The sequence below is a fragment of the Canis lupus genome, chromosome 2 (genome assembly GCF_003254725.2).
Source record: "Canis lupus dingo isolate Sandy chromosome 2, ASM325472v2, whole genome shotgun sequence".
Taxonomy (NCBI): Eukaryota; Metazoa; Chordata; class Mammalia; order Carnivora; family Canidae; genus Canis; species Canis lupus.
Genome location: NC_064244.1, coordinates 21,938,858 through 21,950,306, shown reverse-complemented (window position 1 = coordinate 21,950,306; position 11,449 = coordinate 21,938,858). Strand labels below are relative to the sequence as shown.

The 11,449-nt window shown below is 44.8% G+C and overlaps 1 protein-coding gene across 4 annotated transcripts in view; it reads left to right on the top strand.

The window, feature by feature from the left end:
* The first annotated feature begins 565 nt into the window (after window positions 1-565).
* Window positions 566-11,449, top strand: part of OPTN (optineurin) — a 41,706-nt gene continuing 30,822 nt past the window's right edge. For 2 of the 4 annotated variants that reach the window (XM_025445152.3, XM_025445150.3), the window contains exons 1-3: window positions 566-740; window positions 8,188-8,364; window positions 8,975-9,177. In XM_025445152.3, coding sequence (XP_025300937.3) covers window positions 8,199-8,364; window positions 8,975-9,177 — 369 coding nt within the window. In that variant the 5' untranslated portion in view covers window positions 566-740; window positions 8,188-8,198. Of the gene's footprint in view, window positions 741-1,391; window positions 1,640-8,169; window positions 8,365-8,974; window positions 9,178-11,449 lie in introns of those variants that run through there. The other 2 variants (XM_025445151.3, XM_049100792.1) reach the window with 2 other exon arrangements.

Below are 11,449 nucleotides of genomic sequence, written 5' to 3'. Positions count from 1 at the left end.
CCCTGAAAGGTCTATTTTAAGGGCAAAGTCGGATGGAAAGCCATGCAGGCTCAGTTTACTCCATCTAGATGCAAGGCTTATAACAGAGGTGGAGGGTTCGCGCAAAGCATGCCTCGGACGGCCTCCTCTTGCCGTGGGGCGCAGCGACCCCTGCGGCTCCGGCCTCCTAGAGGGACCCCAGCGGAGGAGACCGACTCCGCAATAGCCTTTAATTGATAATTTATTTAAATGATCACGACGGGTTACGGCCGTTCACAGGCCCGCGTAGCCGTGCTTTCCCGGGTCGGGACCTCTCCTAGATAGAGACGCCGGGTGGGACACCGCGCCCGGGAGGAGGGGGCGGGGCCTGCGGGTGGGCGGGGCCTCGGGGACGGGGCTGTGGGTGGGCGGGGCCTGGGCGGGGCTGCGGGTGGGCGGGGCCTCGGGGACGGGGCTGCGGGTGGGCGGGGCCCGGGCGGGGCTGCGGGTGGGCGGGGCCTCGGGCGGGGCTGCGGGTGGGCGGGGCCTCGGGGCGGGGCCCGGGAAATTCCCGGCGGGGCGGGGAGGCGGGCGCGGCGGTCAGCTGAGCGGCGCTGGGCGGGGTCGCGAGGCCGCGAGTCCGCCCGAGGCTCCCCGAGCGCGCTGCCGCCGCCCCCCGCCGGTGCCCAGGTCGGCGTCTGCATCCGGGTCCGGAGCCCTCCCCCCGCGGGCACCATGGCGAGGAAGCAGTGACCCCGAGCGAGGCCGGAGCGCGGGCAGGGGTGAGCGGGGCCGGGGGCGGGCAGGGGCGCGGCAGCTCCCTTGCGTCCTTGGAAGCGGTTCCCGCGGCCCCACCCCCCTTTTCCCTGCGACCCCGAGTCTGTCGGGGTGTGGGTGGCGGGGGATGGGGATGGGGCGTCCTCTAGACCCCCCGTTGCTGCCGCCGCCCGGGGGAGGGTTTCCAGGCCCGGGGGTGGGGCGGGGTGGGGGGGATCCTGACCTGGTGGGAAAGGGCAGGGGGGGCGGCCCTCCCCAAGCGCCCCCCTCCCCTCTTTTACCGGCCCGGCTGACCGCAGGTGACTTCCTCTGTAGGGCACGGAGGTGGTTTAAGGGTGACATCCTCCCGCAGCTTGGGAATGATTGTACAGCCAGTTCCTCTCTGTGTGGGGAGTGGTTAAAGGGACACCTTTGAGAAACAACCACCAGCTCCATGTCTGTCTCTGGGCATGTACGTACATACACGGTGAACACTCAAGGAGGCTGAGAACCCCAAAGGAATTGTTTATACTGTCGGAAAGGTGTGAGCTGGAGGCGGAGTAAACATCGCTGGGAGAAAACGAAACCCAGATTCTGGTCTGGCCTCCTCCTCCTCCACCCCCTCCTCCTCCTCCAGGAAAACTGTTGTATGGAAATGTATGCCCCAGAGCTGTGGAAGGATGAACTGGAAAACAGAACCGTTGGCCAGTGAAGGTGGTGTTAGGTGGGACTTCAGAGCCTCAGATCTGGTTGAGCAGGGCATCCCTACTAACTCAGGAGCCAGCTCCTCCCCCTGCTCTTTGCTGAAGGAGAGAAGAGCTAGGCAGCCCTGGCTACCTCCCAGGATATGCCTGCCCAGTTTGTACTGGGCTGGAAAGATCCTGGAGCAGAGGCTGAGGCCAGGAGCTGTCCTGGAATGGAGAAGGTAAGTGAAGTTTAAATGTGGCCCGGAGAGAGAGGACAGTGACTGGAATCTTCCAAGTGACTGATCTGTTTTTCAGAACTGGGCCAATTCTAGTGGTTCTTTGTACATGGTACACAACATTATAAAAATAGCCTCTTTTTTTTTTTTTGTAACTGATCTCAAGTTGCATATTATGCTATGGAATCCAACTAAATCCTCCAAAAAACAAAAACAGGCTTTATTCTTGAAAGGAATTGGCCATTGTACTACAGAACCTTCTCCCTTAAGTAAGGATGCGTGGGTATTTTCTTCTCCTAGCCCTGCTTTTTCCGAAATTTTTTTAAAGATTTTATTTATTCAGTCATGAGAGACACAGGTGGAGGAAGGAGCGGGCTCCCTGTGGGGAGCCTCATTTGGAACTCTATCCCAGAATCCCAGGATCATGATCTGAACCAAAGGCAGAGGGCTTAACCACTGAGCCACCCAGGTGCCCTTCCAAATTTTATAGACACTTGGGTTATTTGATATGTTCTTTGGAATCAATGGGATTAGTAAATCCAAATGAAAAGGAAGGAATTAAACTCTGTTTTTTAAAAAGTGAAGTCTGTTTCATCCAGAGAAAAATATTTGGAAGGTTTGACATGTATATGAGGATGGAATGCTAGAATGCGTGTTACAAAATGACACCCAGATCTTTTAGGGATGACAAAAGAAACAGTATTAATTTTCAAAACAAGTTCTGAAAGTTGAGTTCGAGATTCTGGAGAGGAGTGCCGTAGAGCTGTAGAAAAAAATACTACTAGCACCGCTGGCTTTGTCACCTACAGAGCAGAAAGTGTTTTACAATTGCTAGACCTTAAAATACCTCGTTACGCTGTATTTTCATTTCATTTCAACGAACATTTACTGAGAGCCTGCTATGTGCCGCTCACAAGGAAAAATAAAATAGAGACCTTTGCTGAAGTTTGATGCAAGATAGACTGGAATGGGAGGATTATAGGACTTTGCAGAAAGAGCCAAGTGCTACTGGGTACTTAGAGGAAAGAACTTTAACACAGGACATGCATTTCAGCCGGACGTGAAACTGTCTGGTGAGTATTTGCCAGAGCAAAACTGTGGCCAGGCATTTTGTGCAGAGGGGAGAACAAAACAGAGACAAGGGCAGAGAAGCAGAAAAAATCAGGGAACTGTGAACTCTTTCATATGCCTTGCGTGTGAGTGGCATGGTGATGGGAGATGATACCAGTGGGTAAGTGGGGGCCAGACTCTGAAAGGCCATGTTTTTCTCATTTGGGAGCTGGAACTCTGTCCTGTATGGGAAGGGTTTTAAGCAGGAGAGTGACTTCCTGCTGGGAAAGAAACCGTGGTGGTAGTGGGACTGCAGTGTAAAGAGGTGAGTCAGACCACGTAGGAGGCTATTCAGCAAGTATTCTAGGTACTGGGGACACAGTGGTGGACAAAAGAGACAAAAATCCTGTACTCTGCGGAGTGCAGCATTGCTGTAATTGAGACAAGACAAGAAGGGCCTGACCTGAGCTGGCAGGGATGGGAGGGAGGTGCAAGTGCCAGCACTCGGTCACCCCTCAGACTCGAATGGAGCATCAAGACACTCCCAGGCTCCTGCATTATGTGATAAGGTTAAATCGATTTCCATTTTCTGTATGTTAGCGAATTACCAAATCAGAATACCATTTCTGGCGTAGAAGCTTCTTTTACCCTCTTAAAAGGATATATACTTTGAGTTCTTTTCCTCTTAATAGGATACATACTTTGAGTTCTTTTTCCAGGATGATAATAATTTTAGTTGATGCAATCTTGGGTTCTTACTCAGCCCTCTCATGATCCCAAACCAGAATTTGCCAATAGCCACTTATTGTTTCTGATCAAGAAATAGGTTTGCACTGTTTAAAATTAATTTATCCATGTGCGGATTAAGCCTGTGAATGCTTATTAAGCAAATTTGGAACGTCAGCCATAGCAAGGTAAGGGCCTGGACTTACTTTGTATTATGCTGGTTGGTCCAATGTCCAGGGAGTAGAAGTCCGCATAAGGCAGATTTTTGTTCGATACAAAATGACTTTCTGACAATGGTAGTGGTCCTCCAATCGAACGGGCTGTTGCCTGCTAGTCATTGCTCATATCTTCTGTCATTGAAGCCTTTCATGCCTGGTCTATATGACCATCTTCCGTGGAGACCAGATAAGACATTTTTGCATCGAATAAGTTGGAGTGGATCATTTGTAAGGCCACCACAGAAATAAGATTTAAGCTCATGCTCACATCCACAAAGTCAGGTCATTGATATAATTACTTGACTTGCGAAAGTAAAACTGACATTTAAGAATTCAAACAGATCTGAGAATAAAATCCAAGAGGTTTTGCTTTTGCTCTTCCACATTCCAGGTGGTTTGCCTTCTTCCTTACTGGTGAAATCTTGGCAAATCCTGTGCTAAATTAATTCACCCTTCTGTAGTTAAATACCACCTTAGCTTAGGAATGACACATTTCAGGAGTGCCTGGCTGGCTCAGTTGGTAGAGTTTGCGACTCTTGATCTCGGGGTGGTAAATTCAAGCCCCATGTTGGACATAATAGAGTTTACATTAAAAAAAAAAAAAAAAGAACAAAGAAAACACTGACACATTTCAGATCCAGATTAGTTGGATTTTTATGAGAAATTCTGTTACTAAAAAAAGAAAAAAGAAATTCTGTTACCAGATAGAACCTTGGAATAAATGACTTAGTTTCAATTTCTATAACCTTTGAAGATGTGTGCAAGAATTTTATAATGCAGGGATCCCTGGGTGGCGCAGCGGTTTGGCGCCTGCCTTTGGCCCAGGGCGCGATCCTGGAGACCCGGGATCGAATCCCACGTCGGGCTCCTGGTGCATGGAGCCTGCTTCTCCCTCTGCCTGTGTCTCTGCCTCTCTCTCTCTCTGTGTGACTATCATAAATAAATTTAAAAAAAAAAGAATTTATAACACATCTCTGTGTTCAATTGAAAATAGCTTAAAATGATGTTTAAAGATTTAGAAAATACAGCTTTCTCTGATGGGTGTTCTACCAATAGATATTTCACATAGGCAGTGTATTCGTAACTCATAATGATGCCCCCAAAATACCTAAAATCATCGGATGCTTTTTGAGCCACCAAAAATCAAATGTATTGCTTTTGGTAAAAATTTGGTAGTAAGTATTTACATGCTTATGTTTGGCATATATGTTAACTTCTTATTACTCTGACATTTCAATTACCAAATAATTTTTCCTCACAGTGCTGGAAAATAAAGTGTTGGCAATGATTAGTACAGGCATATGTATTAGTGAGAGAGGGTGGCATGACCATAATGGTGCTGGGGTGTATGTGTTGGATGGTAGGGTTGGGCCTTCCTAGAAACTCAAGAATACTTTTCATTTGCTTTTTGAGCTGAAAGCAAATGTAAGAATCATCATTTGTTAGACAAGTCACTAAATTACCATAAGAGGTCACACATTTAGTTGAGGCACTCTGTTTTTTCTACTGTCCCCCTTAGCATAACCCTGCTTTTTTGCCCCTTCTGTCCTCCTAATATCTGGGCAACCTGATAAAGGTAGGAGCACTGATATAACTGGTAGAACCAATTTTTAACTTTATTGTGGTTGTGTCTAAAGGAGGTACAAAGGAAAGTCGAAGAACAATACCTGGATAATTTTCAAGAGAAAATCTTTCTTTTCTCCCCTCTCCTGCCCTTTTCTCTTCTCTCCATCTCTCCCTTTTCCTCTCTCTTGGAAAAACCATTAAGGAGAAATGTGTATATAATAAAATGAAACTAAACACACTGGTAGAGAACTGCTTAGGAACTTCTTTTAAAAAACATCTATTGAATGTTTCCATTTACTTTTGTAACGTGTGTTATAATCATTGAATACCTAAGCAAATTGAATGTTGACAAGTAAATGATCCACATTGTAAGGATTTAAAAAAAATTTTTTTTTGTTTAAACTCAATTTAGTTAACATGTAGTGTATTATTTGTGTCGGAGGTTGAATTTAGTGACTCATCAGCTGCCTAGAACACCCAGTGCTGGGGCTCCTGGTGGCTCAGTGGGTTAAGTGTCTGCCTTCAGCTCAGGTCATGATCTCAGCGTCCTGGGATCAGGCCCCAGCGCTGAGCAGGGAGCCTGCTTCTTCCTCTCCTTCTTCCACTCCCCCTCCACTTGTGCTCCCTCTATCTCAAATAATAAAGTATTTTAAAAAAGAAAAAAAACACCCAGTGCTCATTCCATCAAGTGCCCTTCATTAAGAAGCCCATCACCCATTGACCCCATTCTCCTACCCACCTCCCCTTTAGCAACCCTCAGCTTGTTCCCTAGAGTTAAGAGTCTCTAATGGTCTCTTATGGTTTGTGTCCCTCCCTGTTTTTATCTTATTTTTCCTTCCTTCCCCCTATGTTTATCTGTTTTGTTTCTTAAATTCCACATAGGAGTGAAATCATATATTTGTCTTCTTCTGACTGATCTCGCTTAACATAATACCCTCTAGTTCCATCCACATTGTTGCAAATGGCAAGATTTCATTCTTTTTATGGCTAAGTGGTATTCCATTGTATATACATATATACCACCTCTTCTTCATGCATTCATCTTTCAGTGGACATCTGGGCTCTTTCCATATTTTGGCGGTTGTGGACACTGCTGCTATAAATGTTGGGGCACACTGCCAGGGTAGGTCTCTTTAGTATTCCTGTTATTTAGTAAAAACCCACGTTTGTGAATATTAGCTCTAACATCATACTGTGCAAAAATGAATTTTATGGAAAGCCAGAAACTGGCTTTCTCCAAATTACTTTTGTCTAAATTATTTTATACAAATTATTGGGGGGGGGGGGAGCAGTCTCTTCTAGCCACTGAATGCTAAGAGCACACTTCAGCATAATCTCTTTTCTAAATGCATTAGAATACCTGAAACAGATACCTTCTAAGGCTCATAGTTGAATAATATGCCTCATCAGTGTTTTTCACTTCCTAAGATTGCCACCCTCATTAAAGCATTTCATGGGGCTGCCATTCTTCAGATGGCTGCTCTGGGGAGAAGAGCCATGGTAGTACTGTCTCTCATGGCCTGCAGGCTCCTTCAGACCAAAAGCAGGTCACCATCGGGCTCCCTGCTCAGCCTGCTTCTGTCTCTCCCTCTTTGCCCCTCCCCCAGCTTGTGTGTGTGCGTGCTCTGTCTCTCTCTCTCTCAAATAAAATCTTTTTAAAAAATGAACAAAACAAAAACAAGTCACCAGGCTCTTGAGTCCAGGGACCTCCAGAGAACCCTTAGGCGTTGCTTCCAGTTGGGGGGGTGGGGGGAGGAAGCACCACACCCTGTGTGTTTGGTTGCATCTTAATATATGGCCAGCAAGAATGACTCTTAGATGTTAATGATACAGTGATGTATCAGAGTGCACTTATCTCTCTCCATCTTTCATGACAAGGCTTATCATCATCTTCATGAAGCACAGAAAAGAAAAAGAAAATATTTGCCTGTAGCATGTCACCAGTTATCAGATTCCTGTGTATGCCCAGGTGGAAGCACATACTAAGTGGATTTGGGATACACTTGTCTATCTTATTTATATCCACATTGACCCCTGTACAAAATGAAGTGGTATGCTTAAAATATTCTCAGGACATGCAGTAAGTGGGCAAGATACCTTAGTCTTTTTAGTATGCCTTGCAGAATTATCAAATACAGAAGCATAAATATTCAGTAGCATCTTTATTGTATTACATGGCTGGGTTTTGGTCTTGTTAATTAACAATATTGCCAATATTGTTGCATGTCTTGTTAAGTGACCTTGGCTGAGCTATAAAGCCTCTGTGAACTCAGCTCCATATCCTAGAAAATAACTATCCAGTTGGGTTTTAGTGAGGATTAGAAACTGACATTTCTGGTGCGGTGATTCAGCACATAGTAAGCATCCAAAATATGTTTGTTCTCCCTTTCCACTTAGCCAAAAATACAAGAGATAAAATATGGAGATTTTGCAACAGTTTCGGCCAAAATAAAAAGAGCTGAGCTTTAAAGATTTGCATAGGAAAACCAATTTAAGGATCCTTTACCCACATGCACGAATATATGGAAGCTTTCTTGAATTCCTCTCTTGGATTCCCAAGTCTCATGATATCATTGTCTTCTCTCCCTCCTCCATCTAGTGGCCCCTCACCACACCCACAGACACACTAAAGCTAAAATACACTTTTTTTTGTTTAAAAGGAAGAACCAGGGCACCTGGGTGGCTCAGTGGTTGAGTGTCTGCCTTGGGCTCAGATCATGATCCCAGGGACATCAGCCTCCTTGCAGAGAGCCTGCTTCTCCCTCTGCCCTGTGTCTCTGCCTCTATCATTCTGTGTCTCTCATGAATAAATAAATAAAATCTTTGGGGGGGAAAAAAAGGAAGAACCAAAAATGTCCAAAATACAACTGGAGAGGAAATAGACAGCTTTTGGAATACTGAAGAGCAATTGCCAGTGGATCTGTGGGACTTGTAGGGAGACCCCTTGCTGAGAAAAGATGGCTCTATTTTCAGGTTGTGACATTTCCATAGGTCCTACTGCCATGTCCCACCAACCACTTAGCTGCCTGACTGCAAAGGGGGACAGCTCCAATGAAACCACAGGAAATGGACCCCCCAATCTGGCTCACCCAAACCTGGACACCTTCACTCCAGAGGAGCTGCTGCAGCAGATGAAGGAGCTCCTAACTGAGAACCATCAGCTCAAAGGTGAGCAGCACCTGGCCCCTATGTTTCTTCATTCACCCTGGGCCTTGGTGAATGAAATATTTTTGCAAAAAGGCTTGTTGTTGCATTCCCTCCTCTCTGTTTCACTAGCAGGAGCAAGAGCAGAGTTTAGCTTATGGTAAGACTAAAATTGTTTCCATTGTTCAGTTTGAGATACAGGTAAGAATAAAAAGCACTTGCATACCTCAGGCAAATGGCATAATGACATGTAGTCCATTTAGAAAGAAACAGGAAGAAAGGCTACTGTTATTACAGAGTTAGTCCTAAATAGTTCACAGAAGGCATCCTCTGTCTCAGGCCATGGCCTCTGGCAGGACTAGTGTTCAAATGAGTCCTCTAGCATGTGTGCTGTAGTAGAGGTATCCAAACCCATTTTGTTTTCTGGAGTCTTTGAAGCACTGGAAATGACACTAGACCCCCTAGTCCTATCTGGAAGCAAAAACCACCCACCTTGGTCTTTTTCTGGCCAACCCTGGGGTCCAGGCCAAGCATGGCGTCTTTAGATTTAGAACTATGTGTGAGGGTGGTCTTGGAGGTTGGATTCATCAAATCGATACTGATGTAGGACAATCTCATTCCGAACCCCATGCAGAAGCCATGAAACTAAATAATCAGGCGATGAAAGGGCGATTTGAGGAGCTTTCAGCCTGGACAGAGAAGCAGAAGGAAGAACGCCTTTATTTTGAGGTACAGAGCAAAGAAGCCAAAGAACGCCTCATGGCTTTGAGTCATGAGAATGAAAAATTGAAGGAAGAACTTGAAAAACTAAAAGGGAAAACAGAGATGTCTCTTAAGGTGAGCAGACTGATCAGTTGTGATTTGATTTGATTAATATTTAAAGTGTAATCTCACTTGTCTAGACTTCTAGATCAAAACCTTTCATGGTTCAGGCTAGATGAGTATTTTGCATCGTCTTGAAAGAATTGTTCTTGCTGAGAAGGCTGGTTGCAATATCAAGGGTCGTGTACAATCTCTGTTGGGGGAAGGAAATTTGTACAGTTTTGACCATATTGATTATAGTCAAAAGAAGGTTGTAGTCATCAATCAGTATTTTGTATTCATTATAGATGATGCAGGAAAACCTCTGCCTAGAACCATCCAAGTGTTAGTTTCTAGTTTCTCTGATATAAAATAACATTTTAAAAGTCTGTTACTCAGAAGTTTTACTTACTGATCTTATCCTTTCCCAAGCCTAAAATAGAGATTCCTCCCTTTACATTTTACGTCTGTTTTTGAGAAATGGCGTGACATATGTCATGTTGTGATAGGAGGCTATCAGGTTGTCACATTTTCATTGACCCAAAGAATCTGAGAAATGTGCCCATAGCCAAGAGTGGATGTCAAAGATGTCAGTGAAAAAATATGTATCAGAACACATGTGAGGGCAGCCCAGGTGGCTCAGCAGTTTGGTGCCACCTTCAGCCCAGGGTGTGGTCCTGGAGGCCCAGGATCGAGTCCCATGTCGGGCTCCCTGCATGGAGCCTGCTTCTCCCTCTGCCTGTGTCTCTGCCTCTCTGTGTCTGTCTCTGGTCTCTCATGAATAAATAAATAAAATTTAAAAAAAAAACCCACATGTGAACCACCTGCCCATATTCTAAGGCTCACTGGATATTGTTCATTAGGGTGCACATCTGCCGTTCCTTCCCAACCTGGAACTTAGCAGCCCCCTGAAGGATAGAATCCCAGACATCAGTGATTTTCCTTGAGATACCTTGAACCCTGTTGATCTCTTATTTCTTGGGTAATGTATGCAAACAAAGAAAAATAAGAAGAAATAACAAAAAAGGGATGATACAGAATAACATGAAGAATGAAAAGTTGTTTAGAGAAATTGTGGTTTATGTCAGTGCTTTATTCATCAGTCCCTGCTCATGGGATGATGTGAACATTCTGCTTTAATATACTTACATTTGTATAGGAAATGACTCATTGTTGATTAGATTTATCACATCTGATGCTTCAACTTGTCTTACACTTCAAAGAACACTAAGTCACTTCTTTGGGGGAAATCTCTTAGTATCTAAATATTTTCAAGATAGGACCTAGGATGTATGAATAATTTTCTGCTCCCTGGAAGAAAATATCTTACACTGTTTTCCTCTTTTGGCTTTGGGGATGTGAACTGACAGTTGTCATCAGCCTGGTGGGGCCTGTCATATTGAGGAGCCTTCCGGAAGCAGTTTGTCTGCTTGAAATAGTCTGCCTATGGGTTTTCTGAAAAAGTCCTAGTATTAGAAGAAGTTGAGAACAGAAGCTAGAGCTCTAGACAACTTCTTTCAATGCAGAAGATCAGGTGAAACAAGCCATAAGCAAAAGCAGGACTCAGAAGTGAGTCCTTGGGACAGAGGTATGGGTGCTTGGACAAAGAGATATTTATGGGTCTTTAAAACCCTTGGTCATCAGCTTTCTCCCCCTTAAATGTGCCTTCCAGGCCTGCCTATTACCTCCCTGTCTCTTTAATTTTTATTTCATGGACCGGTTGAGGTGATTTGTAAAATCGAGGCTCTCATCTTCCTGACTTAAAGCTCTCAAAGCCTCTGACTTGTCTCACTCTTGCTGTCCATCCTTGCTGCTGTTCCTCCAGGGATTCCCCTCCAGCCACTAGGGCCTCTCATGTGTTCTATGCCACACAACGAAGGGATTAGGGAATTTCTTTTGGAGATCTGCCTTCTGATCCTTAGGGTAAGGCTGAGGTTTTAATGGTTCTTTCCCATTTCACAGAATTATACATTATAAGCATCTGTAGAGAGAACTTTTTAACTTTTAATTGTACCAATTGCTAGGCAGCGGTCATTAGATGGATGTTTCCTCTAGGATTCTAAAATGGCATGTTAGTCTGGGCGGATTTCCCGGACAGCAAGATGAAGACATGATACAAGTACACAAGAAGGAGAGCCATTGTGTTGCATGAAAATCAATGGCCGGCACTCAAAAGTGGAAAAGACAGTAACAAATAGTGGAGTTGAGGTTGATCAGAGAGATTAAAACGTGTGACTTCTAGTTTAAGAAGGGAATGGAAAGAGTCTCAAGTAGTAAAATGAAGAGAGATTTAAAATGTTATTTTGTG